Source organism: Vanacampus margaritifer, chromosome 7 (genome assembly GCF_051991255.1).
Source record: "Vanacampus margaritifer isolate UIUO_Vmar chromosome 7, RoL_Vmar_1.0, whole genome shotgun sequence".
In the NCBI taxonomy this organism is placed as follows: domain Eukaryota; kingdom Metazoa; phylum Chordata; class Actinopteri; order Syngnathiformes; family Syngnathidae; genus Vanacampus; species Vanacampus margaritifer.
This window is the reverse complement of record NC_135438.1, coordinates 14,090,639-14,116,989: the sequence shown is the minus strand read 5'-3', so window position 1 is coordinate 14,116,989 and position 26,351 is coordinate 14,090,639. Positions and strand designations below refer to the sequence as shown.

At 41.2% G+C, this 26,351-nt stretch overlaps 2 protein-coding genes across 2 annotated transcripts; one reads left to right on the top strand and one right to left on the bottom strand.

Moving 5' to 3' along the window:
• Positions 1-179: 179 nt before the first annotated feature.
• On the bottom strand, positions 180-6,314 carry LOC144054767 (leucine-rich repeat LGI family member 2-like). Its single transcript, XM_077570039.1, has 8 exons — positions 6,034-6,314; positions 5,691-5,762; positions 5,024-5,095; positions 4,849-4,920; positions 4,673-4,744; positions 4,298-4,467; positions 2,676-2,840; positions 180-2,250 (listed from the first exon to the last, which is right to left on the bottom strand). The coding sequence occupies exons 1-8, from the start codon at positions 6,198-6,200 to the stop codon at positions 1,415-1,417; spliced, it is 1,626 nt and encodes a 541-aa protein (XP_077426165.1). The 5' UTR covers positions 6,201-6,314; the 3' UTR covers positions 180-1,414.
• Positions 6,315-12,917: 6,603 nt separating this feature from the next.
• On the top strand, positions 12,918-25,615 carry LOC144054788 (uncharacterized protein C4orf54-like; the record flags this gene model as incomplete). Its single annotated transcript, XM_077570077.1, has 2 exons — positions 12,918-16,409; positions 23,406-25,615. A coding segment is annotated over one exon (3,468 nt), but the record flags the coding sequence as incomplete, so codon positions are not given.
• Between the last annotated feature and the right edge of the window lie 736 nt (positions 25,616-26,351).

Sequence of the window (26,351 nt, the reverse complement as noted above, 5' to 3'; positions counted from 1 at the left end):
TGAAATATATATTGATGAAGTATACTTTAAAAAGCGTTCCTTGTTAATCACAATTCTTCTTTTCAGATGATCGCACAGAATGCTAATTTGAAATGTATGGCCAAAAATATCTGTTTGAAATATTGATATATAATGGCAAAAAACGAACCAAAACCAAAAATAACCCCCCACTAGTTGAATTGTAGTCTTATGTTCTTTAATACATGACAATAAATGCATACAATTAGCATTGCTGGTACATTCAACAGATACAAGTAATCATTAAGAAATCGGCCAAGTGAAGAGGTTGTCTAAAATAAACCATATACTGTACTGCAGTCTGTAATTAAAGAAAAAAATATATGAAAAAGGGACCACAAGAGGCATTTCAATAGCAGCATAGACTTGTGTTTTGTATTTTTGCATAGGTCAATATATATTGTGCGTTGAGCTTTACATAGTTAATATGAATCTCATACATTCTGTTATTCCAAGTGAGATTAAAAAAAAAAACTTCATCATGCACATCAAGTCACCGGTTATCGGGCGAGTACAATACAGCTGAATAGTGTGTCCAAGTGCAAATATGCTTTTTCTGTGTATTTAATTCTTGGCTAAGTTTTGTATAATAGAATAACAATAAAAGCTGACATTTATAGATATTAGGGGTGTGCCCAAAAATCGATTCTCATAAGAATCGCGATTCTCATTTAGTACGATTAAGAATCGATTTTAAATGTCCGAAAATCGATTTTATTTAAATTATGCTATACTGTCTTCCCTTTGTTTGTGTGTGGCTTTATTGGGAGCACTGTTCATGTTGTACGCAATTTGGTCACTCAGGGGCAGTGTGGTTCCACGCGGTCTGATACACTGTTAAGTTGTAGCCACATTAGAGAGTAGAAGGAAAAAGTCACGATCAAGTCATTCCAATAAAAGTTGTTTTTTGCAGCATGGAACCGTTCTTTTGAGTAATAAAAGTGCCACGAGTAGAGCACTGATTAGAATTAGCGAGTCAGACTGGAGTAGAGCATTACAATTCCTCGAAGATCTATAAATTGAAGCAAAAATCATTGTCAATCAAATCATTTTGAATCAAAAATAGTTCCTAACCGAAAATGGATTCTGAATCGAATCGCACACCCAAAAATCGGAATCGAATCGTGAGACATTCAAAGATTCCCACCCCTAATAAATATCACTGTACAATGAGCACAGTCACAGTGCATGTATCCGGAGCATTTTATTGTATTGCATTGGCATTCAAACACTGATGCAAAGAGCCAACAAGCTTGTCAGAAGACGTAAGATATTAGAATTTGAAGTTCATTTTCGTGCTTTGGAATTCCTCTGGAAACCTGCCACAGGACAAGAATCCTTTCATATTATGGAAGAGTATTCTAGTCTCACATATACTATAGGACTGTATTTCGCCTTATAAGCTTAAATCTACAACGATATGCTCAAAGACCATCGATTTGCCTTTAAAGCTGGAAGAGAAGATGAAATTCCTGCGGTCAGTAGTGACCGCAGTAATGGACCGCGGAGACTGCACGTAGATGTCCTTGAACTTCTGGAAGGTTTTGGTCTCTGTGTCCCAAAGGTAAATTTGAGTGAAGGAGTAATCACTGCCTAGAGCAAGGTAGTGTCTGTCCGTGAAGGAGAAAGGCTGGAGGACCATCGCCCCTCGAGAGGGAAGAGCCTGCATCTCTGTCAACTGCTTACTGGTCCACTTGAGTATTTTGGAGTCACCGATGTAGCAGGTCATAGCGAGATACAATTCATTTTCCACTCGGAAAGCTTTGACCGCCACCACATCCTCCGCATTTGGAAATTCGCTGTGAAGCATGAACTTCAAAGTGCTCTTGTTCCACAAGTAGATGATGGGTGATTGAGAGCGGCTAGCTAAAATGAGGTAGGACTTTCCGTCCATTTCAACATACTCAGCATCCGTATCACGGAACCATTCATGAAGGAACTGATAGGTATAGAACCCAGTTTGGTTCAGGTCTGGTTGGTCGGTCCACTTGTAAAGAGTAGACAGGCCCGCTTTGGAGCTGTCTACTATCACAAAATACCACTCGCCATCCATGCGGAAGACCTCAATGTCATTTGGTTTGGAGATGTTGAGGACCTCGATGGATTGAAACTTGGTGAACTTGTTCTGTTGATCATCAAATTTGTAAATGTGGGAGCCCCCAAAGAGCTGCGTGACGATGATCAAGACATGCTCGTCGACCAGAGCCGACGTGCACCCAACGACAGACTTTCCTGTGGAGAAAAAAATGCCTGTAATCAGCAGTACAACCACATGAAAACGTATTAATTGGTCTGAAAATATATTTATATATATTATATCTTTGTTCATGTATTCATGCCAGCTATGTATAGTGACAAGCAGAACAGATAAATGCTCTTCCACTACATGGATGAAGGTCCAAGTAAACTTATTCACACAGTGAGTAAATTGAGACAAGATCATCATTATTTCAGTATACTGTATATACTTTTTGTGAGATTTTTATTTGAGTCATTTCTAATATACTGTACACGTGCTTTAGCTCAATAAAGGTTGCGAAACACTGATGAGCAAATTCAATAGTCAGTCAGACTGCTTTCGAAAACATGACAAGTGCATGACATCACAGACATTTTCTATTAGATGCTTGCTTAAAATGGATGCCTTGCTGTCCAACCTGTTATGTTGTCGAATTTTCTGAAATTCATTTCGACGTGATCCCACTCCATGACCACACAGCTGTTAGAGTTGGGTGCAGCCATGGCCACATAGATGTCCTCCTTAAAGGAGAAGATGTCCGCCGACATGGACTGAATCGGAATTGACTGGTGACGCACAAAGTCTGCGGAGGGAGAAAGACACAAAAAACGGACAAATGCAGATAATTGCTCTTTTTAGAGTATTGATTCTTCAATCGATCAAGCAATCATTCCTTCGTACTGTATATAACAACTTTTATAATGAAAAAAAAAGCAACACATTGTGTCACATGAGGCGGCACGGTGGATGACTGGTTAGCATATCCGCCTCCCAGTGCAGAGGACGTGACATCAAGTCCGGGCTTCGGCCTTCCTGGGTGGAGTTTGCATGTTCTCCCTGTGCCTGTGTGGGTTTTCTCCGGGTACTCCAATTTCCTCCCACATTCCAAAGACATGCATGGCAGGTTAATTGAGCACTCCAAATTCTCCATAGGTGTGATTGTGTGTGGGTGGTTGTTCGTCTCTGTGAGCCCTGCGATTGGCTGGCAACCAGTTCAGGGTGTACCCCGCCTACTGTCCGAAGCCAGCTGGGATAGGCTCCAGCAACCCCCGCGACCCTTGTGAGGACAAGCGGTTAAGAAAATGGATGGATGGATGTGTCACATGAGAGGTAATAAAATGCTGAAGAAAAAACAAAAGTCAAAGCTAGACTAATGTACTGTAAGATAAACAAGGAGGGTTGAATACATAGATAGATTGATTTACAAAAGATAAAAGCCCTGCGATTGGCTGGCAGCCAGTCCAGAGTTTGATCCACGCTCCCCCCAAAGTCATCTGGGATAGGCTCCATCTCACCTGCAACATTCGTGTTGAGGATAAGCGGCATAGGAAATGAATGGAGAGATGGACAGAGCATTTAAAAATACACTTTTGGTTTTGACTGGGAAGACGAGCAGATGGTGTGCATGTGGGCGGTAATGGCAAGGTAGACAAATGACAGTGCTTTTCTAACATTTCCTCAAACCTAGGCACAGAGATCATTTTATCTTTACGCTGAACTTTTCAACTATCTTTCAACTACTTTACACTGAATTTTTACTTAAATTTACAATTTTGCGACTACCTTCATCTACATGCGTATTATGAAGGCCTCCATTTCATGAGAATGTGTTTTTAGAACGTCTATTAACAAAGAAAAGCATACAGTTAGTCAACATTCAGCAATGGCGAGCTACAGTGTAAATTTGAGTCACCTCCACAGGGGTCATGATAAATTATTGAATAGTTTCATTGATTATTTTATTTTCTTTCTTTCCACACGAGGTATCTTTAGCCTAGTTCAGGGGTGGCCAAGTTCGGTCCTCGAGAGCCACTATCCAGCCTGTTTTCCATGTCTTCCTCCTTCAGCACAGCTGATTCTAATGATCAGCTCATCAGCAAGCTTTGCAGAAGCCTGACAACGATCCTGATCATGAATCAGGTGTGTTAGTGGAGAGAAACATGGAAAACAGGCTGGATAGTGGCTCTCGAGGACCCGAACTTGGCCACCCCTGGCCTAGTTGGACACTCCAATGATTGCTTTGGCTTCATTTCAGTTTACCTGTAGACATGCACTGGTCTGGTGCGATGGGAAGGTCATTGAGACGCTTGCCCTTCATGTCACCGGGGCCTTCACAGAAGACGTCTGGCACTGTGGCGTTTGTGTTTTTCAGCCACGTCATCAGCCACTTGTTCTCACAGCTGCATTGGAAAGCGTTACCTCGTAGATCCCTAGCAACGGACATGGGAACAAACAAATGAATGCTATAACTGCAGTAAAAATGGGACTTGATGTTTACGTTTAACATTCATTTGGGATACTGCTGTACAATACAAAGTGCAGCCTGACTCAGCTGAAATAGAAGTGCAGTCGGACACACGCACACGCACGCGCGCGCGCACGCACACACACTGCATACACAAAGTGCTTACTCACAGTTCCAGCAATGAATCCAAGTCAAAAAACAGGTCTCTTGGCAGGAACCTCATCTTGTTATTGGCAAGGGATCTAAACAATAGCCCCACAGAAAGAATAATAATCCTCATTATACATTTTTGTATAACTCATCGTTTCAAATTGGCTGTATACAGATATGGAGTAACTTGTCTTACAGATGAGTTAGATCTCGCAGACCACGGAAGGCCTTTTTGGCGATGGTTTCAATCTTATTTCCTTCAATGAACCTGTTAAACAAACAGCACAATAGGGATGCATAAATAGGCGGACTAGATACAAAATTATTCTCTTTTCTGAAGTTATGCTCATGTGCTGGTATAAAATACTTACAAATATTCCAAATGTGGAAGACCATAGAAAGCATCATCTTTAATCGTGGTCAAGGAGTTTGCATTTAGAAGCCTGCAAAATAAGACAGTATATAAATCTGATGCAATATTATTATTATTATTATTATTATTATTATTATTATTATTATTATTATTATTATTATTATTATTATTATTATTATTATTATTATATTACCACTTACTTATATTATTAAGTGTGTTACATTGTATACCAACTATAGACACAAAATATGGGACACTTGCACAGTTTACTTAGCTTGTATCCTCATTAATTGAACTCATAAAAAGGTAATAATGCTTTGCATTTAGTTGGAGACGTTGATAATTATTATAAGAAGCATTTAGTAGTGTGGGTGTAGTTTTCATTATCATATAGAACACTTCATTATGCTATATACTTCAAATTATGTCTAATGTTGGTCATGTTTTTTTATTTTTTATTAAAAAAAATTAGCTCTCAATAATGCACCGCCACAATAGACATCTCAAAACAGACCATTAATTACATTTGAAAGGTAATTTAAAGAACACATATTAATACATCTCTTGGGTTCATTAGATTGAAGTATAGTCAGACATTTGTAGTGTATGTGCAAATGCAGCGAAATAAAAATTGGTGATTAGTGTCAGTCCACTCATACACTTACAGTAGCTGCAGAGAAGGCATGAGCGAAAACATCCCCTCTGGGATTTCTGCAATGGAGCCGTTTACGATGCTCCTGGTGGGGAATGAATAACACAAACTCACATTGGGACATTTGGACCCCAAGCAGCGGGACCCATGACCGGAACTCTTGAGAAATTAAGGATGTGTCCCTTTTATGTATTATTGTGTTTATGTGAAGGGAACCATGCAACTGCAACTAAGAATTTTATTGCGTTATTTAATTATTTTAACTGTTTTATAAATATATTCACATGGCAATAAACGTCTCGAATATGGACATAGTAGCCTGTTTTGTGTAAATAGTGCTGAGACACGTTACTTACAGCGAGTTGATGTCACTCGGCACTGTGCGCGGGACGTGCGAGGTGCCAACACACATGATGGTCTCCTTCGTGCACGTACATCCTGAAGGACATTTAAAATTCCTTTTCCATTTGTTTGCGCTGCAAATACACAGCAGCGCAAATAAGAAGAGCAGAACCCGATGCATGGTAGACTTCACTCCTGTCGTCGTTGTTGAATGGGGAAAATGCGTGAGGTTTACTCTACCAGCCGCGGTTTATCAGTCTGGGCGACATCGGGAATGCAGCAGTCGAGGACACTCCTGTCCTGACACCGACTGACACGCGGCTGCGCCCTCCCAAGAACAGCGTTGTTGATGCAGCCAGCTCAAAAAAGTCTCTTTATTTTTTTTATGGAGATTGACTGAAAACTACAACAACCTTTTGTTGTTGTTAATCCACTTCCTCCTATGACACATGGAAAAAATAAATAATTTGAGTTGACGTGGGCTCAAGGGCCACAAATTAAATTTTTAAAACTGACAGACGTGCCAGGTCATTCGTACCTGTAGATTAAGTATTTAATAAATAAATACATTTAAAAAAGTTAAAATATATGTGCAAAATAGTTCAATACGTAATTTGAATACATTTAAATTGTATTATTCTTAATACGAATTAAATAACCATTTATTCGACAAATTTTATTATTATTATTATTATTATTATTTTTTTTTTTACAAATATATGAAGAATGGGGTGGATACCCAGCTTGCAGTATTTTAAGGTACCGGCACTCACAACAGTGGCGGATACATGCTGGTATCGGCCCTCTTGTGGCCATTTTACAACAAGGAACTAGAAATTTGAAGAATGGAAAACTGTCATTAATTTCATGCAATTTTAAGAAAAAATGCTATGGGATATAGCCTATAGGTCTTTCTTTAAAATTATGTTTTTTTTGGGGGTGGGGGGGTATCTTTATGTATCAAAAGCACTAGTTGTATTGATATTGTTGAGTACTCGTAATGAGAGTTGAAACTCCTTCTGACAGAGGACTCTGACAGACATTCGCAGCAGAACCCTCACAATGTTTGGGTTTCCCAGGTCGAACCGGCATCTTCCCCCACCATCAGGCTCTAATCGAGGCGTGTTTCCTGCCGATCTCACTGCCATTGCCCACGAGAGCAGTGAAGTCACCCAGCAAAACGGAGTCCTCTGCGGGTCAGAGGAAATTAATGTTAAGCATAGCAGCCCGGCCCACCCGGAAATTGCTCAATTGTTCAGATTACCTGCTCTGGGCCCGGTAAAATGTACTATAAATGTATTGAATTAAGCCGCATCAATGTACAACACATGCTATTCATAAAAATTAAGTCTTATTTTGAGGGAATGATGGATGCTAGCAGGGCCTAACAAGGTGCCAAATTTGCTGAAGGACAAGAAGTTGATGAGGATGATGAAACTGAATCTTCATTGCCAAGAGGGAGCAACCGTACAGTTCTGCCATGGCTGGCATAATTCACGACAGCTCTGCATCAATCATTGCTGTTTTTAGCCTCTGCGTGCTAACCTTAATACAATGTGGGCACGTGCAAGCCAAAACCAAGTCTCTGACTATATTGCTATTTTGTTTTGTTGAATACCTTTCAATGATACGGGGAAACTGACAGACATTTCAAACGTGTTGTCTGTCAGAGGCAAACAACACCTGTTTCGTCGTATTATTTGTCTTTCACACTCTGATGACTGTCGCTTGTGACCCTTGACACCACATATGTTGTTACATTTTGCTCGTGTCTCGAATGCCTGTGCACTTCATGAAAGTGAACCCTTTACCCCGCGGCCATGGAAAAGCAACACTGGATACATTTACATGGACGGCGGCGACTGCTGACCTTATTCTAAATAAAAGATTCGATTTTGGTTACGGTGTTCAGAGAATGTACCCTTTCTACTGTTTACATGTTATGTTGCGCAACAACATGTTCTTTTTTGTGTAAAGTGTAAATCAAGTGTAAATATATTTTTTTATTTGAATGTGAAGATTTATTTTTAATTTCGTTACACATTTTAAAAAATATTGCAAAAAAAAAAAAACATACATTACCAATATAATATAAGCATGTGTTTTGTTTTGAAATTGGGGTGTCTCAAAGTCTAATACACAAAATTACAAAAATAGTTTAAAAAACAAATCCAGACACTACCTGCCTGGGATGCATAAACCAAAACACAGAAGAAGAAAAATACAACAATTTCTAATTTCCCAGGGCATAATGTCAAAAGTCTCCAGGGTCTTTATTTGTCTACTGTTCACTCTCAGCTTTGATTTCTCCCCAAGAGTTGAGGCTCTTTAACCCATCCAAGGATGGCCATTAGGGTCTCTACAACTACCATCTGAAATTATAAGACAAACAGACGTAAAAATAACAGAATAACTTTAATTACCCACTTAACTGACCTTTTTTTAAATTTTATTTTTCTCCGTCATGGCGCAGTTGAACACCCTCCTCCTAGTTCTTGAAGAATGAAATAAATGTTTGCTGAAAGTTTTAAACATTTTCCAATTACAAGTCTTTGCTTTATTACAAAAAGTATGTGGCATTCTGACTGTGCGTTTGGAGATGTTATAGTTTGATGTGGTTGTGCATATACATTTACAATTAATGTTTTAGACATGATTTACATTACAATATAAAAATTCTCGATTAAAGAAAACCTGCAATTACGAGTGACATTTTACATGTAAAGCATTACTTTGGAAACATCAAAACATTGGTCCAAGACATTTTAAAACCATTACTCTGAATAACATACAGTACGCACTGTAAAGTTGTAAAAATTCAATTCAGTTAAATGTTATTGACTTAACTTGAAGTTTACCACACAAATATTAAGATGCATGATTGCTTGATAGTCTTCAAGCTTCCGATTTCCACTTTCAGTGGGTTAGGCAAACTCTCCATGAATCTTCCTTTGACTCCTGGGTGGGGTGAGGATGCAACCGAGAGAAGTTTGCTGTCAGTGAGTGCTTCTCAGCAAGTGTTTTATGTTCTCAAGCTTCTTGTGTTCATGTGCAAGAGTCGCAGAAAGTATCAAGTTAGGATGAGAAACTAAAGAATCCGTCATAATACGCATGTAATGAGCCTTATAATCAGATATTTTATTCACTTTTTCTCTCTCAGGCTTAGACAGTCAAATTGCAACACACACGTTTACATATCAGATGCAATAAATAACTTATATCAACTCAAGTTGCTGTTAAACTTGCTCATTAATGCAGCAAACATTAATCCTCTAGAGTGAAATTAACCACTGCTTCCATTTTGGATTTAAAATAAAATTGTTGTTGTAATATTGAGAGTCTAAAAGCAAAAACTAATTGGATACACGCTACATGCTTTAAAAAAAAATGATATTTTTATGGCAACTGGATGCTGTGCTGGTTTGGGTTAATGAAGAAAGTATAGAATCAACAAAAGCACAACACATTATTAGAAAGACAGTTAGCTTGCTAGCCAGGCAGTCGGCAAGGCAAGACAGACGGCCAGACGGACGGATGGACAGACAGACAGACATACAGATAGATAGATAGATAGATAGATAGATAGATAGATAGATAGATAGATAGATAGATAGATAGATAGATAGATAGATACTTAGATAGATAGATAGATACTAAACTCTTAACTTAAACTAGTGCATCATAACAACACGAGTGGTTTGTCTAATTAAAGTGAGTTAAAGTGTCCTGGCATTTAGTGCGACTCATCCTTGAGGGTTTGTCGCCTTCTGGAAGACATTTGTCAGCTCTTTGAGTAGACAGACAGCTGTGTGACAAACACTTGTCAGCTCCGCACATCTGCCATGCTTGTTCACACTGCAAGATTTGCTGCTTTGCTTTTCAGGCCACTATTTTTACCCCAGGTACACGTTGCCAATCGATTCTGGGTTGTGACCCTCTTCCAAATCGGCATCTAATGTTTGCAAAAACGTCTCCGATGATGATGGATGGTGCTCATAATTGGACACCTGCTGTTTTAACGCATCCTTTCTATGAAACTGATCTGCATGCATCTTCATTTTAAATAGCTACCGCTGTGGATGTTCTCTGTCGAGGTCGCTTCAACCTCTAGTTGCTCACATTTGGGCATGCAAGGAGGAACCTTTAATAGCTCACACTGCATGTGCTCTGCTTCCACATACTGTAGTTTCCAGCTAGACCACTTGAAAGTTGCAATTATTACATTTTCTTGTTTTTCAATTCAGCTTTCCGTCTATATGTGATGATGGACTGTTGTGATTTTCAGTTGTACTGTGACCAACAAGGGCGGGCAAGTGAGGAAAAAGTGGCCAAGTCTATCAGAAACCTTGGTCTAACTATGCGCATGGGTAGAGTTTTTGTTCTATTGGTATTTTCAGACAAATGGGTATATGCGCCGTTGTGGGAGTGAACATAGCCGACTATTCCCGGCCAATGTAGCGGCTCCTCTCATTTCCTTTAAAGGGGTAGTCAACCATAAACATTTCTTGACAATAATATGCAATATGTGACCTCACTAGTATAAACGTGACATTCTGATCGATATTATATTTGTGGAGTATATGTTATGTAGAAAAATCCAGCCGCTTTGTTCCATCTCAGGGGGCGGCCATTTTGCCACTTACTGACGACTGAAGATGACATCACAGTTGCTCAGGGCTTAGGCAACGACCAATCACAGATCACCTGTTTTCTGAAGCTGAGCTGTGATCGTTTGTTATCTGAGACCTGAGCAAATGTGGTGCCATTTTTATTTGACAGAAAGTGGCAAAATGATAATATTGATTAAAAGCTTATATTCCACTAACACAATATTAACCAAAATACCGTATTTAGACCAGTGGGGCTGCATAGAACATATTGTCAAGATCTTTTTTGGGGGGGTTGACATCCCGTTTAAATTCAGCACAGAAGAGGCGCACGGTCTACATGGCGGAAGCATAATGGTCTCGCTGAAGTCCATGTAGGAAATCAGCGTGCGCAAAGTATGTTTATAAGGAACGGCAATAACATCTTCACTTGCTAAACTGTGCATCTGTGTGTGACAACACCCTTAAGTCCAGCTTTTAAGCATTTTCTTGCAATTCAGAACATTTCTTTGTTTACATTTGCAGTTTTAGACATGATTTACATTGCAATATAAAAGTTCTCGATTAAAGAAAACGTGCAATTACTTAAAACCAATTTAGAAGCAAACAATTGCGGTTTTAAACATGTTTATACACTGCTATAAATGTGCGCGTGGCTACACCAGATTAGTGACACAGGATAAGAAAGAGATTTGCAGGTGACAAAAGCTTCATAATGGTGACCTCTGACCTCGATAATGTGCCCGTGACACAGAGCAACTGGTGGCTCTGCCTCGCCCTGCCGCATACCACCAGCCAGCGTCCTGCATGACTCCAGAGGTCACACTTGTGTCTTCAATCAGTTTGCCTAACTAGAGAATAGTGATGCAAGAGCGAGCGAGCAGTGTTGAAGAACATGCACCCCTGCATCTTCGTTAAGGGCATGAGGTATACATACCTCAGGCAAGTCCACACAAATCTTGTAACCTTATAGTTATTTCCTTCAACTGACCAGCCAACACCTGCTGTTTGGGAGATTGTCTTCATATATGCCACGCAGCTGCTTCAATAAGAGGTCACCAAGGTACATCCCCCCTCCCACCACCACCACCACCACTGATTTACTATACATTATGTAGTTATCTCTAAATAGAAACTACTTTACATTGTGTATGTTGCCATCTTGCAGGATATACAACAGTAATACAGACAGGATGATACCATTTTGCTTAGGCATGTTCACTACCACTTTTTTTCAGACCGACTTCTGACTATACTCAACTCGACTAGTCACAATACCAATTTCAAGTAACAATACCACTAGTACTTATGATACATAAAATTTCTCCCACACAAACAATGACAGATAATTATTTTTAATTAAATTACCTATACCTTAAATTTGGATTAAACTAAAGGATTTTTTCTTTTCTTTTAATTGTAAGTTCTTGATCCTAAAATAGCTACAAGAGCCGCCATCGCGAGTACCGATAACTTGAAATAAGGCCAGCCTGCTACTGATACCTGGTATTGGTATTCACCCATCCCTAGTTGTGCCTTTGCATGTGATCAATTGATCATTTCATAAAAGAAAACAAAACAAACATAGACCAAGTTCAACAATGCAATACTGGTATCGGTGACTACTCCAGCTGAGTAGCCTACACGTCCTGTTATCGGTCTGAAAAAAAAGTGTTATTGAATAACCTTATTAAAAGTATCTAAATTATATAATGTATTTTTAAGCAGCTGTTCTTCTCTTTAAGGTCCTGACAGTTGATAAAAACAAACAAACAAACAAACAAAAAAGAAACTGATCATGATAAGCTATGATCTGACGGTGGTCCTCCCCCACAGGACCCACCCTCTCTCCCACCCTCCCCTCTCCACCATCTCCCCCTCACTTGTGGCTCTCCGTGCCCACGTCCTGGCAGCCGGCAGAGTTTTCCGTCCTGTGTCGGGTCAACATCGCTGACCTCATGGAAGCAGCGGAGGAAACTCTCACTTACCGACATGGCCCCGGACCTCACAGGACGCTGCTCCCAGGGGACAAGGCTAAGGACACCGGGGGACATTTTGAGACAAAAAGTGAGTCCAACTACGTGGATTTGGACATGAGACCGGAAGGCGCAAAGACTGTGAAAGTAACGTTCACCGGTGAAGGGAGCCAGCTCTCTGTCAAAAGTGACGGTTCGAGGCAGGGGGTGCGTGGACCGGCTTCTGTGGATTCCTTGGACATGGGCAGCGGTGTTGACCCGAGTGGACTCGCTTTGAAAACTCGAGCCGAACTTTCCTACGAGGAGGACTCTGGGGATGAGACGCGGCTGCAGGCGGAAGTGGACCCGAGCGACTGCAGCGACGGGGACGAGCTCCAGTACACGGACATGTACCTGAACAGCCGATCCGAGTCGGATGACGGTGCCAGCGTGGTCCTGTCCGACCACAGCGGCACGGACACGCTAAAGGACGAGTCTCACTATATCACCACGCACGAAATCCAGCTGACCGAACTCGACCACGACGTCGATTACGACCTCGGCCGCGGTGCCAGCTGGGACTTTGAGGACGACAACTTGGTGTACTCCTTCGTGGACTACGCCTCGTTTGAAAGCGACGACACCCGAACCGGGACTCTGATCTTGGAGGGCAGGAGTCAGGTTGCCAAACTCGGCGTGAGCACGGAGCAGGACGACAGCGATCTATGCGACTCGGAGAAATGCGCCAGCTCGGATGAAAGTGTGTGTAAAAACCGCACGGTCGGGGACAAAATCCACCTGTCCATCCAAGCGGAGCCTGTCGGCATTACGGACGAGGGCGCCAAGCGCTTTGGAGACGGGAGTCACTTTTCCTTCGCCAGAGCTGGACCTTTGGGAGATAACAGAGCCAAGTATTTCATCCCCGCTCCGGGCCGTCAGCACCTTGCAACCAAACTAAGACGGAAGGACATTAATGAATATTCCAGTGGCGCCTCCAGCTCCATCAGCGAGCTGGATGACGCCGATAAAGAGGTGCGTAATTTAACCGCCAGGTCATTCCGAAGCTTGGCGTGCCCTTACTTTGATACGATTAATTTAAGCACTTCAAGCGAGTCGTCCATGTCGGAATACGGCCTCAACAAGTGGTCTGCTTACGTGGATTGGAATTATGGACACATCCCGCGGGGGGCAGAGCACAGTGTAATTGCGCACAAGACCACCAGCACCACATTGGAAATGAATGAGACGCTGGAGAGTAAAAGAGCCCCACAGGCTAATAAGAGACTAACTTTTCATCAGGAAGCGTCGTTGTGCAAAGGAGCGGAGATAAAAGATCAGCAAGAGGTGACGTTGAATGTCCAGTGCGATTTAAACGCACAAGCAGCCACCAGGCGACCCAAAAGCACCAAGAGCAGGTCCGGGGAGATGCATGGAGCAGTGTTAGCCAGGTCAGGTTGTGAAATGCAGTATCACCACACAGACAGCACAGGCAACACACATAAGAGGGCCATTTTTGCGTCAAGCCTGCTTAAAAATGTCATCTCCAAAAAGATGCAGTTCGAGCAGGAGCGCATGATGGAGAGAGGTGAGATCTCAGACACATACCCCGCGCTCTCCCCTTGCTTTCTGGACGGGGGGAAGGACTGGAGGGGCTCGGAATCAGGCTCAGGTTACACTAATTCTGGAGATGACCAGCCTTTAGAGGGCAGCAGGCCGAGTTCTTGTGAGCCTGCTGAAGAGCAGAGTAGCACCCATGCCGTGGAGGATTCAGGAATAAAGGAGCCTAAAACGGGGCTCAGTCACAGTCAAAGCAGCGCGTTTGATTCCTGGAAGGACGACGAAGCCGTGAAGGAGGCTGAGCTCGCCAAGGAGGAATCGGACGGGAGCAACATGCTCACAAAACTTCTTTTCATGCCGAGCTGCCAGCGTTTCTCCAAAGAGAAGGAACGTGCCGAATGTGAGACGGTGCTCAAGACGGCAAACACGGCTGCTAAAGAAGAAAGCGACAAAGGTGGAAAAACACCTGAAATCAAAATATGTCTGAGAAGTGTGAAAGAAAATACAGGAGGAGCCCTGAATATTGCCAATCTGTTAACCCCTAAAATAAGTTCTGTCAACACATTTCGGGGAGGAGGTGATGCCAAATGCCACATTTTGTCTGCTTCGGATAAGATCCCAAGTTTTACAGTTCGAGACGTCAGAGACACTAAGTGCAAGTTTCAAACACCAATCTACCGTGTCCGGGATGTGCGTAAACTGGTGAAAAGTTCATATCGCTTTGTCTCTTTGGATAATAACGACAGTAAAGTTTTGGTTGAATCCGCCGAGAAACTTGAAGACAAGGCCACTAAGGAGCCAGTAAAACAAGTGTTGCCTTCTCCCATTGTCATTAAATGCCACTCAGTAAAAACAAATAAATCACCAAAAGAAACAGAAGGAGATGCACTGCCACAGTGTGCTACCAGCAAAGTGCCAATTGTTGTAACAAAGCAACCTGAGCAGTCGGAAGCTGACAAACTATTCAAACAAAGGCAGGAAAAGTTTGCCGGTGAGGCGTCCGACAGGCGATTCGAGCCTCGAATTCCCAAACAAGCCGCACTGGAGAAACTCAAAGCTGCCGTCAAAACGATGGAGCAGCTTTACGTTTTTGACCGAAACGAATGGAAACGCAAAGCTCAGCCTCAGCAGCCAATCACGGGCAGCCACGTGCTGTCGCTCATCACCCGCGAGGAGCGAGGAGCAGAAGAAACAACAGCAGAACGTGACGTCGTACACGAGCAGTCAGCGCAACGCAAAACCTTCAGCAACAAAAGTGTCCTTCATCTCGGCAAAAGCAACAAGGCGCATGTTAGCATTAGCTCGGTTGCTAGCCCTGCGCTACAAAGCACCGCTTTACAGTCTGTGAAAAGCTCCAAGGCGCCAGCCGCACCTTTCTCTGTGAAAATAGAACCTGGCACACAAGGGCAGGTGGAGGTCCAAAACAGTCCCACTAATTTCATCGTCCCACAAATCGACTCAGAGAACTATTTAACCATACCGGGCCTGGCGTACACCAATGAGATCAAAGTGGGCAACAAGGAGACAGCGTACACAGAGACGAAGCCGAGCATCAGGCAACAAGTTGACATGAAGACGTACGAGCAGCCGGCTTCATCTCTCTACCACCAGCCTGCAGCGGGCCCGCAAACACAACAAGTGTTGTGTTTCTCACCCCCATTTGCCACTCTGTCACCTCCACCTTCCAGCGGAGACGCGGCCCTTCAAACGCAGCGCAAAATGCTCCTCGACCCCACCACAGGACATTACTACCTAGTGGACACGCCCATCCAGACCACCACAAAGCGACTGTTTGACCCCGAAACAGGCCAGTACGTGGACGTGCCACATTCACCGGTGCCGCCGATCGCCCCCGTCACACCCGTCCCTCTCCCATTGCCACCCCTGGCCTTGAGCCCGGGAGCATTCGCACCCACCTACATGATTTACCCAGGATTCATCCCCTCGCCCACTCTGCAAACTCAAGCCTTGTTGACACCGTCGCCCGGTCACTCCGAAGACAGAGAAAAGTTGAAAAGCACCACAAGCGCAAAGCAGGAAGTGATCGCTCCGTCGGCGGAGAGTCCCTACTACAGCGCCACGGCCGAGGCCCCGCCGGGACACGTGAAGGCCTCGTCGCTCATAGGAGGCGCAGTCGGCGCGGACAGGAAGCCGATTATCAGCATCACGACGCAACAAGGTCCAAGAATCATCGCCCCGCCTTCCTTCGACGGAACAACGATGAGCTTTGTGGTTGAGCACAGATGACCAAGAAGACACCTCATTGCACATGTAAGTTGGCACATTGCCCAAATATTCACATTTAACACTCAGCCATCGTTTTACCCTGCAAAATGACTGCTTCAGAAGAACATGGATGCTACCACTGGCTTGTAATGAGGAGATAAGCATCGGTTGTTGTCATGGCAATCTCAAGCAACGATTTTAGCGTTAGCATAATGGTTTATTAGGTGCGTACAGTACAGTAAAGAGTTCAAACACAAAAAAATCAGTCATCTCCATTTTGAACTGAGAAAAAATTAGGTTTATTATTTCGCCAAGCCTCAAAAGAGCATTTTTTTTCTTTGAGGTGCAGTTTTGCTAATCAATGACTTCATTTGAGGAGCAACTTTCTATTTTTGAGGAGCATTTATTATGGCATGGTAGTGCTGAAGCAAATATGACAATATATCAAATGAATAATTGGTTGCCTTTTAAAAAAAATACATAATTAAAAAAAAATTATTCCTTGAATGCATTTTGTGAATAGCAGCATATTTTTTTTCATATAGAAACATTTTCAGTGTGGCAATTTCAAAAGCAAATATAAATTATGTTCCAACTACCGGGTAAAAGCTAAATTGATAAAAGAAAAAAAAGAAGATGAGATCTGCTGTAATGTCATTTTGAGAAAGTTATTAAATTTGCTGCTATTTTATTATTCAAAGTTTAATATAGGGCTAGGCAATAATTATTTCGATACATCATCATTTTAAAAATCTAATTGTTGAAAATTTGCTAAATCGTGAAATCGAGTTTGTTATTTAGAATTGGTATGTTATTGTTGGCTGAACAATTTGCACAGGAATTATTTTTGAATAAATACAACCTTTAAATAATAGTTTGTTGGGTTTATTAGATTAAAATCAATTAAAATTGTAATTGTCCTGAATGACAGAATTTTTTTTTTTTTGGGGGGGGGGGGGGGTCATATTGCCCAGCCCAAGTTGGATATACTCCACTCTAATGTGGTTCCAGCCAGACTTTTGTGAAAAGTGTTCTCCGTCAACCAAGCACTTATCCCGTGTACTGTTGGCTAGATGGTAAGATAGCTTAGCAATTAGCATCGCATTTCCGTCTACTGTTAATTATTACTCTTCATGGGAACGATACTTGTCAGAAGTGTAGCTTATTCGCCGGCATGGATGGAGGTGACGATGACTGACTCAGGAGCAACATGTTAAGCCAAACTTGTATCATCCTTGTAGAATCTGCGGCTCTAATCACTAAACCAAATCTGACCGATCCAGATGAGTTTCATAAAATCATCTCAACAATTATTATATTTCATGATCACTTTAAAGCACAGTTGAAGCTACTGTGTATTAGCAGCGAGCTAACGAAAAACATTGGGTGCAGACGTGTTTTAGGAAGTACGTGGCGAGTCACAAATTTGTGATGACTTAGATATGCGTGGGCTCGTGATTGGCTACAAATGAAGATGACGCTATTGTTAGACATTATTAACATTTTAATTCTTTATTTCATATATTAACCATGCTGAAATGTTTTATAGATGTAGAGCAGGTGAAATAGTGTTGAACTCAGTATGATTTGACCTTAACCTTGTTTTCGTCTAAAAAATTCCTTCTCGGTGTTCTGTGCGAAAACACATTCTGTTCGTGAGAACATATTCTGCTTCGAAATAGCACACACACACCCACACACACACACCACTGACTCCGTTCGCATCATCACTCACGGCCACTCTAGATTTTGTTTTGGGTGCCCTGAGAGTATATTTTGTCTAGAGATCAACACAGCTGCAACTCTGTTATATAACATATTTACTTATTCATGATGGGAGGAGAAATAGGTGTTGTCCTACTGACTTGGATTCTTTAAAAGCTGGATTCCGCAAAAGAGGGGGCACGTGGGCACTATGAAATTCCACCTCATACGTGATGTTCAGTATTGCTGTGACCGGAGAATTCTCTGAAATAAATCATCCTTGCGCAGGGACTCTGTTCATGTCTTATCTCATCATTTGATTTATTGGACACGCAAAAGTATGGATTTTTAATATACAGCCTTCACTATTTACAATAAAACAGCACCATTTTCTGAAAACAAAACCTTCATTTTCGACATATAAAAAGGAATTATTTGGTTTTGCGGGGTTAGGAAAAGCAACATCGAAAAATGCTGAGCTAGGCAGTCTGCTAGTAGGGATGGCTCTAATTTTGTCTAAATGGCTCATCAAATGTACATATGTCATCATCCTTACATCCATTTTTAAAAAACACTGGAGCTGGAGTCTATCACAACAAGCTGACTACACCCTAGACTGGATGAATGGATGGTTATACCACAAACATTTGGGCTTTATTGTCACTTTCTCTATTTGAAATATTTTTTTAAATTATTTTTTAAAGGACAATTTGCTCTCTTAAAGTGTAAGTGTTTATTATTATTATTAGTATTTTATTTATTATTATTATTATTAATCACAATATAAATCTGATACATTATGTGATTGACAAGAATACATATACTGTATGTACTGTAGACAGCTGATGTAATCTTATTAATTGCTCGTTGTCCAGACAGAAAGATGGAGGCGGCACCTGATTTAGATGTGCTGACAGGCAGCATCCAACCTTGGATGTTGTTGGTACATATACAATATCATAAATAACTGAGATGCCCAGTGGGGATACATGATGGTCATCTCCAATCATGCATTTCTGCTACCGTCATGCATCCTCAAAGATGTAAATGTTTGTAGATGTTTGACCTGCTTACTGTGCACTTATATTCATTCCCTTTAATTATACACAGTATGGAATGGAACAGAATAACTTAATGTTTAATGAACGAGAGTAGTGATATGTCTGTATTGTTTTTTTCACCCTTCTTATTCATGGGGTTAAAGAGTTTGAGGTCGAGGGGTGTACGCGCTAGTGTTCGGAGGTCGTCATGTACCGCACATGCATACTGACTTTTGAGCTCAGCTGTGGCATGCCAGCGCTAATAGACATGCGGTAGCTTCATGACAGGTAATGTGAGCCCTCAGAACCGTCGCAAAACTTGATGGGATTTTCAACCGCGTTCCTCAAGTGCCCGATTTTCCGCATGACAGCACCGTCGGACTATTTCGATAGTGAGAGGCGACTTTGTTCACGTGCTTGATGTTGAGTGTTGGAAAAAATATAGGAAAGTAGATCCGGGGTTAAAGCATTTAATTTTATCAAAAACCGACAACGCGCCTTATAATCCCATGCGCCTTATATGTGGATCAATATTGGTTAAATAAGCTCCATTTAGTGGATGCTTAACGCAATCCCAGCCACTACAGTAGCTTCTATTATGTGCGCCTTATAATGCGGTGCGGTGCGCCTTATACAGTGGAACCTCGGCGTTTGAACGTCGGAACTCGTACAAATCGGACTTCAACCCAAAAATCTGAGTAAAACATGCCTTGGAGTTTGAACTCATTTTCAGAGTTTGAACACCCAAGCAAAACAAGCTAAGCCGACCGTACTTTGAAAACGGGTAGCCGAGCGAAGCCGAGCAATGCCGAATGCTCACGTTGAGACGATGCCCTGCTCATTTCCAGTCAGATGTTGCTGCTCGGATCAATGCGTACATTTAAATGTAGTCCTTTGCAATCTCAATAATATTACAGGGGAAACCCGTTGAATGGTAGCTCATTAATTGATTTAATTTAGGTGCAATCCTGCGGAGAAGAAGCGCACTTGACTTAAGATGAAATATAAAAAACTTAAGATGAAATCTAAAAGCATTATTCAAACGGGTATAAGAAAACACAAAATATGCTGTGATGTGAGCGCATGACAACGTACGGCTGGTAATGTTGCAAATGTAAGGACGGATTAAGTTGTGTATGTAGATGATCGATTGTGATGTGAAACGGTACCGTTCAAAAAGATAACTGTCCGGAAATGCCAGCATATCTATCTGATAACATTCTCACGACGAATACTTAATTCCCTGCGCAATAATGCGGCGCCTTCATCAATAGGGTCATTGTCTAAAGGACATGCCATGTTCGTGACAAAAGTGGACTTTACACTATAGACTATAGGTGTATTTACGCAAAAAGTCGCCGCAGTGGACTAAATGAATGAGGAAATGAAATGTTGTGTGTGGCTGAAAGGAGGCGGGGACAGAAAAAACCTTGAGGTTCTTTGTGAAAAACCTGCTACCGACCAGGTTAGGTTCATGGATTGTTACTACGGTCACTGACCAGCCATTCTTATCCATATCAGGAGGCGGCCATTTTGCCACTTGCTATCGACTGAACATGACATCACAGTTGCTCATTCATGGCTCAGGAAACGGTCAATCACAGCTCACCTGTTTTCTGAAGCTGAGCTGTGATTGGTTGTTACCTGAGACATGAGCAGCAATGATGTCATTTTGACTTAACAAGAAGAGGCAAAATGGCCGCCTTCTGCATAGAATATATTATTGTCAAGAAAAGTTTTGGGGTTGACTTGGGAACTCATAAAACTTTGCATACACCTTAGATCCAATTATCCCAGGTTGTATGTTTCACCTAGACCTTTGAAACAGGGGCGGCATAAGTAACTGCCCAAAACCTACAAAAAAGTCTTATGGACCCATGTGCTAAACCTAACAGGAAGTCTGCCATTTTGACTTTGTTTTGGAATTCTGCGCCATTTTTGCCTTTTTATACAAAGTCATATTTTAACCAACTCTTCCAAGACAATTTATCCGATTGTCTTCAAGCTTTGGGTGTTTTCATCTAATGATGTTTAACCCCTAGGCGTTATTGTGACCATTTTTTGGCTTTTTGTTGGTTCTGACCAAGCCATTTCAAAATAAAATACTGCCCACGGGTAATTTTGGCATAATCACACTTAATGTGTTGGACTAATGCCAACATGGCTGGTGTTAAATGGGTTTAATATTTCAAACAAAACGAAACAAAGCCAGTACCTTATAAAGTCCATTAATAGGATCATGAAAAAACAAAGAGTTGACTCATTCACACTGTTCCAATCCGTTCCAGTCTATTGTCAAGCAAGGTGTCAGAGTAAGAATACAGCTGCGTGAGCTTGCGAGATTCTTGTCAGTTGTGTGGCAGCCAGAGGCTCAGTGTGGGATTTAGTAGTGGTGTGAAGTGGAACAGCGTGTGAGTGAGTGAGTGTGTGCGTGTGTAGGGGGGCGTGGCTGAGCTAGTGAAGCATGAGGAAAAGGTCAGGTCAACGTAAAGTATTTGTTGTGCTGATGCAGGGAGAGGACAGCTGCTGGGAGAGATCAGATGCTGCTACTTGCGCCGCCGTGGAAGCGAGTCCGCCGGGCTGGGACGGGGGGGGGGGTCAACTTTTTATAGCCCCCTCCCCCTCTGCCCAGTCCAAAACGGGCGGACGGCGGTGGAGAGCAGTGTACTCCCTTCACTCTTACATAAACCACCTAAGCTGTGTTTTGAGTCCCTGCAGCAGATTGATGTGTACTGTACACACCAATATAGCAACTGGCACAAAGGAAGTGAATGCATGAAAGTACACCTCCGTTATTGGGGGATGAAAAATACCTGGAGATTTGGAATAGTTGTAAACATAACAATAATCTATACAGTAGTACTTGGATGACAAGCTTACGTGTGGATCCCGTCGACATTCAATTCAGAATTTCTCCACAATTTCCACTTGTTGTTTGTTTTGTTTCTTACTGCCTTCATGTTAATCTTCAGTACACAAAGAGCATTCTCTATGGACAATTGTAGTGGATGATGGCAGAATCGTGTCCTTTGTGAATAAAAATATACACAACAATTGCCAAAAGGAAATATGTTGAGGAATGGAGGCACGTCAGTGTTAAAATCTACAATCAAGACACGCCATGAATGTAAATACACAGCTCGCAATATGATACACTACTAATGCTGCATTCGAGGATGGTCGGAAGTCGGATAAATCCGAGTTGTTTTTTCCCAATTCCGACTTGAGAGTGTTCAAGGCGAAAGTAAACAACCAAAATGGCGCATAGCCGGATAGTGATAAATTGTTTATTGTTTTGGTCCTCAAAACTCATTTTGACCTCCATTTTGCTTAATTTATTGTTTTTATCTTGTTTCCTAAGCAATCCATACAGTTCATCCAATACTGTCACGTACGTTGTGTTACGTGAAGTTATGTCGAATATTTATGAATGAAGAAAGTTATCTAGTTTATACTTGAGTCATAAAAAAATGTGTTTTGTAGAGTGACGTCACTTGTGAAGTCGGGGTCCTTTTTTCCCCCGACTTTGCAAGTGGAATTTTCGAGTTCAAGCGGGTGTTCGCGTACACACTTCCTGGTCTGAACTCGGTATCGATATCGCAATTGACAGTATAAAACCCTGATCGAAACACCCCATCCAAAAGTTTTAAAAAGCTTCAGTGTAGATCAGGGCTAGGCAAACCTTTGTGCTCATGGGCTACATTTAGTTTTTAAAACAGGCCAATTAGTCAGATAATTTGAAGTTGACGTAAAAAAAAAAAAATCTGTCACATATTTTTTTCTAAAAATAAAATAATTTATTCTCAATATTTAAAACGTAATTATAATTTATTATTATTATTATTTTTTTTTTTTTTTACGGTAAATCAATTCACCAATTATTTAGTGAGAAAAAAAGACAAAATACAGTTGATTTTATCGATTTTAGTGGGTTAAGCACCTAAATTAATGCTACAAATATTGAAGAACTGATGCAATTAATTTGTGGTCGGGAAAAAAGAATGGAACGAGCTGTCTGATCACACTATTTGACGTCAAAGAAATGTAGTATTCTTTAGGTCATTCCCCTGATCTTGAATCAATAGAGTATGCTCTTCACTTCCTGAAAGGCAACAAGGCTGTCAAACAAGCAACAAGTGAAGAAGGCTGCAGTGAAGGCATGACAAAGGGAGGAAAAGTAAAGGATTATAAGTATGAAAAATTACGACCGGAAAAGGCTGAAAGTCTACACTTCAATCACGACATTTTTTCTAAAGTCGTCGTAACTAAACAAAGTTTCTCACTTTTTCATTTGCAGACATATCCATGGAGAAATCTGCCGTCATTCAACGCCAGCCAGCATTCTGTTCTTCAAGACATCCTGTACCCAAAGTCAAAACGAGTTTAGTCTCTTTGCATGGCAGCACTTTGCAAGGTAAAAACAAGGAATCTCAATGTGCGTTTCTTTACCAATCTCAGAAATAAGTCACTTGGTCACCAGAAATAAAGAGAGCGAAACATGCACAGTATTAAGGGACAGGGACCATTTGAAGTAAATTCAGCTAAATGTGGAATTTGATTTTTTTATTTTAAATATTTTGTAACATTGTGTTCACCACCACCTACTCACATTTAGACAATTGTTTACAAGTTGAAAAGCTCATGTTCCACTTGAAGTACAAGTAGATGCATCCTCTGCGTCATGACTGCACGATGCTGTTTACACCTGCACTATTGTAGCACTGGATGGAAATGTATGGAATTGGTGAGCTGTTATTTTATAAGAGAATCAAGCTTGCACCTTAAATGACAAAATGAGAACAAAGCGCACCAAGTGTGTCGAAGCGGAGCCGGGACTCCTGTTTGATTTGAAGGGAATTTACTTCCTCTATTTATGTTTATTTTATTTTGACACTTTTGAGTTGTAATGAGGTTGGAGTCGGTTTGTCTGCTGTATGTGTGTACAGTATGCGTGCGTGTGCTACACGTGCGGGATGTATCAGCATTTGGCAGGCGTACAAAGAGGAGTCAACGTTACTTCGCGGTGGACAGAAGCGAGGCGATGCTACATGGGCTAATGTCCTCGGGAGAATTTAGTAGGAAATATGACAATTTCCCTGATAAACCACTAATTGCATGTCAGTGAGCTTAGCTGTAGCTTATCTCCAAATCAACACAAAGTAGTGTCTTTCCTATTTCTTTTCCAATGGCTTCAAGACACTATCAACCAACAATCAATTCTATTTGCCCATCCCTACTGACCTAATAGGCTCCATCTTACTGGCACAAAATCCTACTCCATTCTTGCGAGAACAGGCCCGTTAGTGTGATTTTACACTGGTCGCTCCTCTCAACTTGTACAACCAATCCTTAACACTCCTGAAATGTTTATTAATTGCGTTCACTGACCACATGCAGGATGAATTCATTTTCCTCTCACAATACATTTCGACTATGCAATGAGCCATGGCAGATTATAAACATCACCCCGTATCCCATCCAGACGGTTGTTTTAGCAGGTTTCCAACCCGTTGTACTAAAGGTAATTGGATCTGCTGGTCGGTCTATTTGCCTTCATTGTGTAAGATGCACAACTTTATTTAAATTGCCCTATATAAGAGTTTGTATGAGTGTGCGTAATCATTTGGAAGGATGTTTGATAGAGTAGAACGGCCAGTTTGCGCTTTGCTGCAACTTTGCAGAAAGAAAACATGTATGTGAAACACAATCAATCTGTCTTCTTACTACTGGAATCTGTCATTTGGGACTAGTGCAAATCAATTTTATTGATAACTAGATCAATCTTTTTAAAGGTATAAGTGGAAGAAAATGATTACATATCCCCATTTTTTTTGCTCTGTATGCTTTAATGCCAAGTTGTCCAAATAAGGCTGAAATGTTTCTTTTTTTTGATTATTTATTGTAAAACATACATTATATACATTTTATTTTAGACCCTGAAAAGAATGATTCTCTATTGAACTTGTTGTATTTATAATATGAACATAAAGTCCATCATACCTACATGTGCATTTTTAGTCTGTTGTATAATTTGTATTAATGAATATTCATGTACTTAATGCACTTGGCTGATCTCTGTATGCATAGAATTTGCAGGCACATTTATGGATTTTTTCCCCCTAAAATGTCAAAGTAACTTGAATAAAATATTCTTCAAGGTTAAACAAAGCAGTTGCCTATAAGGATTAATATTTAAAAAAAAGAAAAAAAAAGGTCTATATGGATGCTTGCTTGCAAACAAAGAAGGTTGTCGGAAGTCTTGATGGTTAGAAGTAAGTTCAAATAAGATCTGCTGTATTGTAATGACATCACAATACGATGGTGTTGTTGAGCTGTGTGGCATGTGCAGAAAAAAAAAAGACACAAGGTCGGTCGGGATGACGGCAGAGAGACATTTTTGAAAGGAGAAGTGAGTGCTGTACGTCCATGCTTGACTTTGAATAGAAATGAGTGTCATGTAGACCGACAAGCCTACATACCTCTGGAATAAATTCAAAATGCAAGCTACTGAAAGTGTTTGCATTATTTGAATGGATATTAGCTGTTCACATTAAATTTTTGCACACAAAAAAAAAGGTGCGCTATTAAATGACTTTTACAGCAACAAAACACTAAAAATGTGTACCGGTAGTAAATAACACGCACACCATTTATTTAGTTGTATTTTAAAATAATACCAATGTAATATTAAATACAAAATCTATATGTATGTACTAGGTTTATCTATGTTAATGCAACTGAACATTCGAAAGGATAAAAAAAAAAAAATCATAGTGCGTGTTAAGAGCAATCATCCAGATTTATGGCAGCGGCAGAAGAGCACATGTGCCGTCTTGCCAAAATGCTAATTTAGCTTTGTGGTGACACTGAAACATCACCCGGCCGAGGCTTAAGTTTAACCTGAGCGTTTGCTGCTGTGTTTACTTGGTCGCCATGGCCGCAACGAGACTGGCAGACACCGCTTTGCCCCCAGCTGCTCTCCGTGCTTTTGGAAGAATCCGCATCAAGGCCCAGTTGTTGGTTTTGGATGCCAACTGGAGCTCTGATGTCAGGCACAGTTAGGATAGAAAAACAAATGTATTTCCTCACCTGGATCGACGAGTGTGTATCTTATATTTAATGCCTTGCTTTAACGTACTACAAAAAAAATGCATTTGTGGGCCAACTGAAGTGTGGATGTGCAAACAGTACTGTACACTAGGCAAGATTTTAATGAGTGTACTGATGATTTCCCCCCCCCCCA

Bases quoted from the DNA above. Each gene is read 5' to 3' on its own strand.
- LOC144054767 (XM_077570039.1), bottom strand. From the start codon at position 6,200: ATGCATCGGGTTCTGCTCTTCTTATTTGCGCTGCTGTGTATTTGCAGC. The intron at 4,921-5,023 runs GTAAGTATTTTA...TTTGTTTAACAG, and splicing joins CTTCCACATTTGGAATATTT to GTTCATTGAAGGAAATAAGA. The intron at 2,841-4,297 runs GTAAACTGAAAT...CTCCCTCCGCAG, and splicing joins AGACCAGTGCATGTCTACAG to ACTTTGTGCGTCACCAGTCA.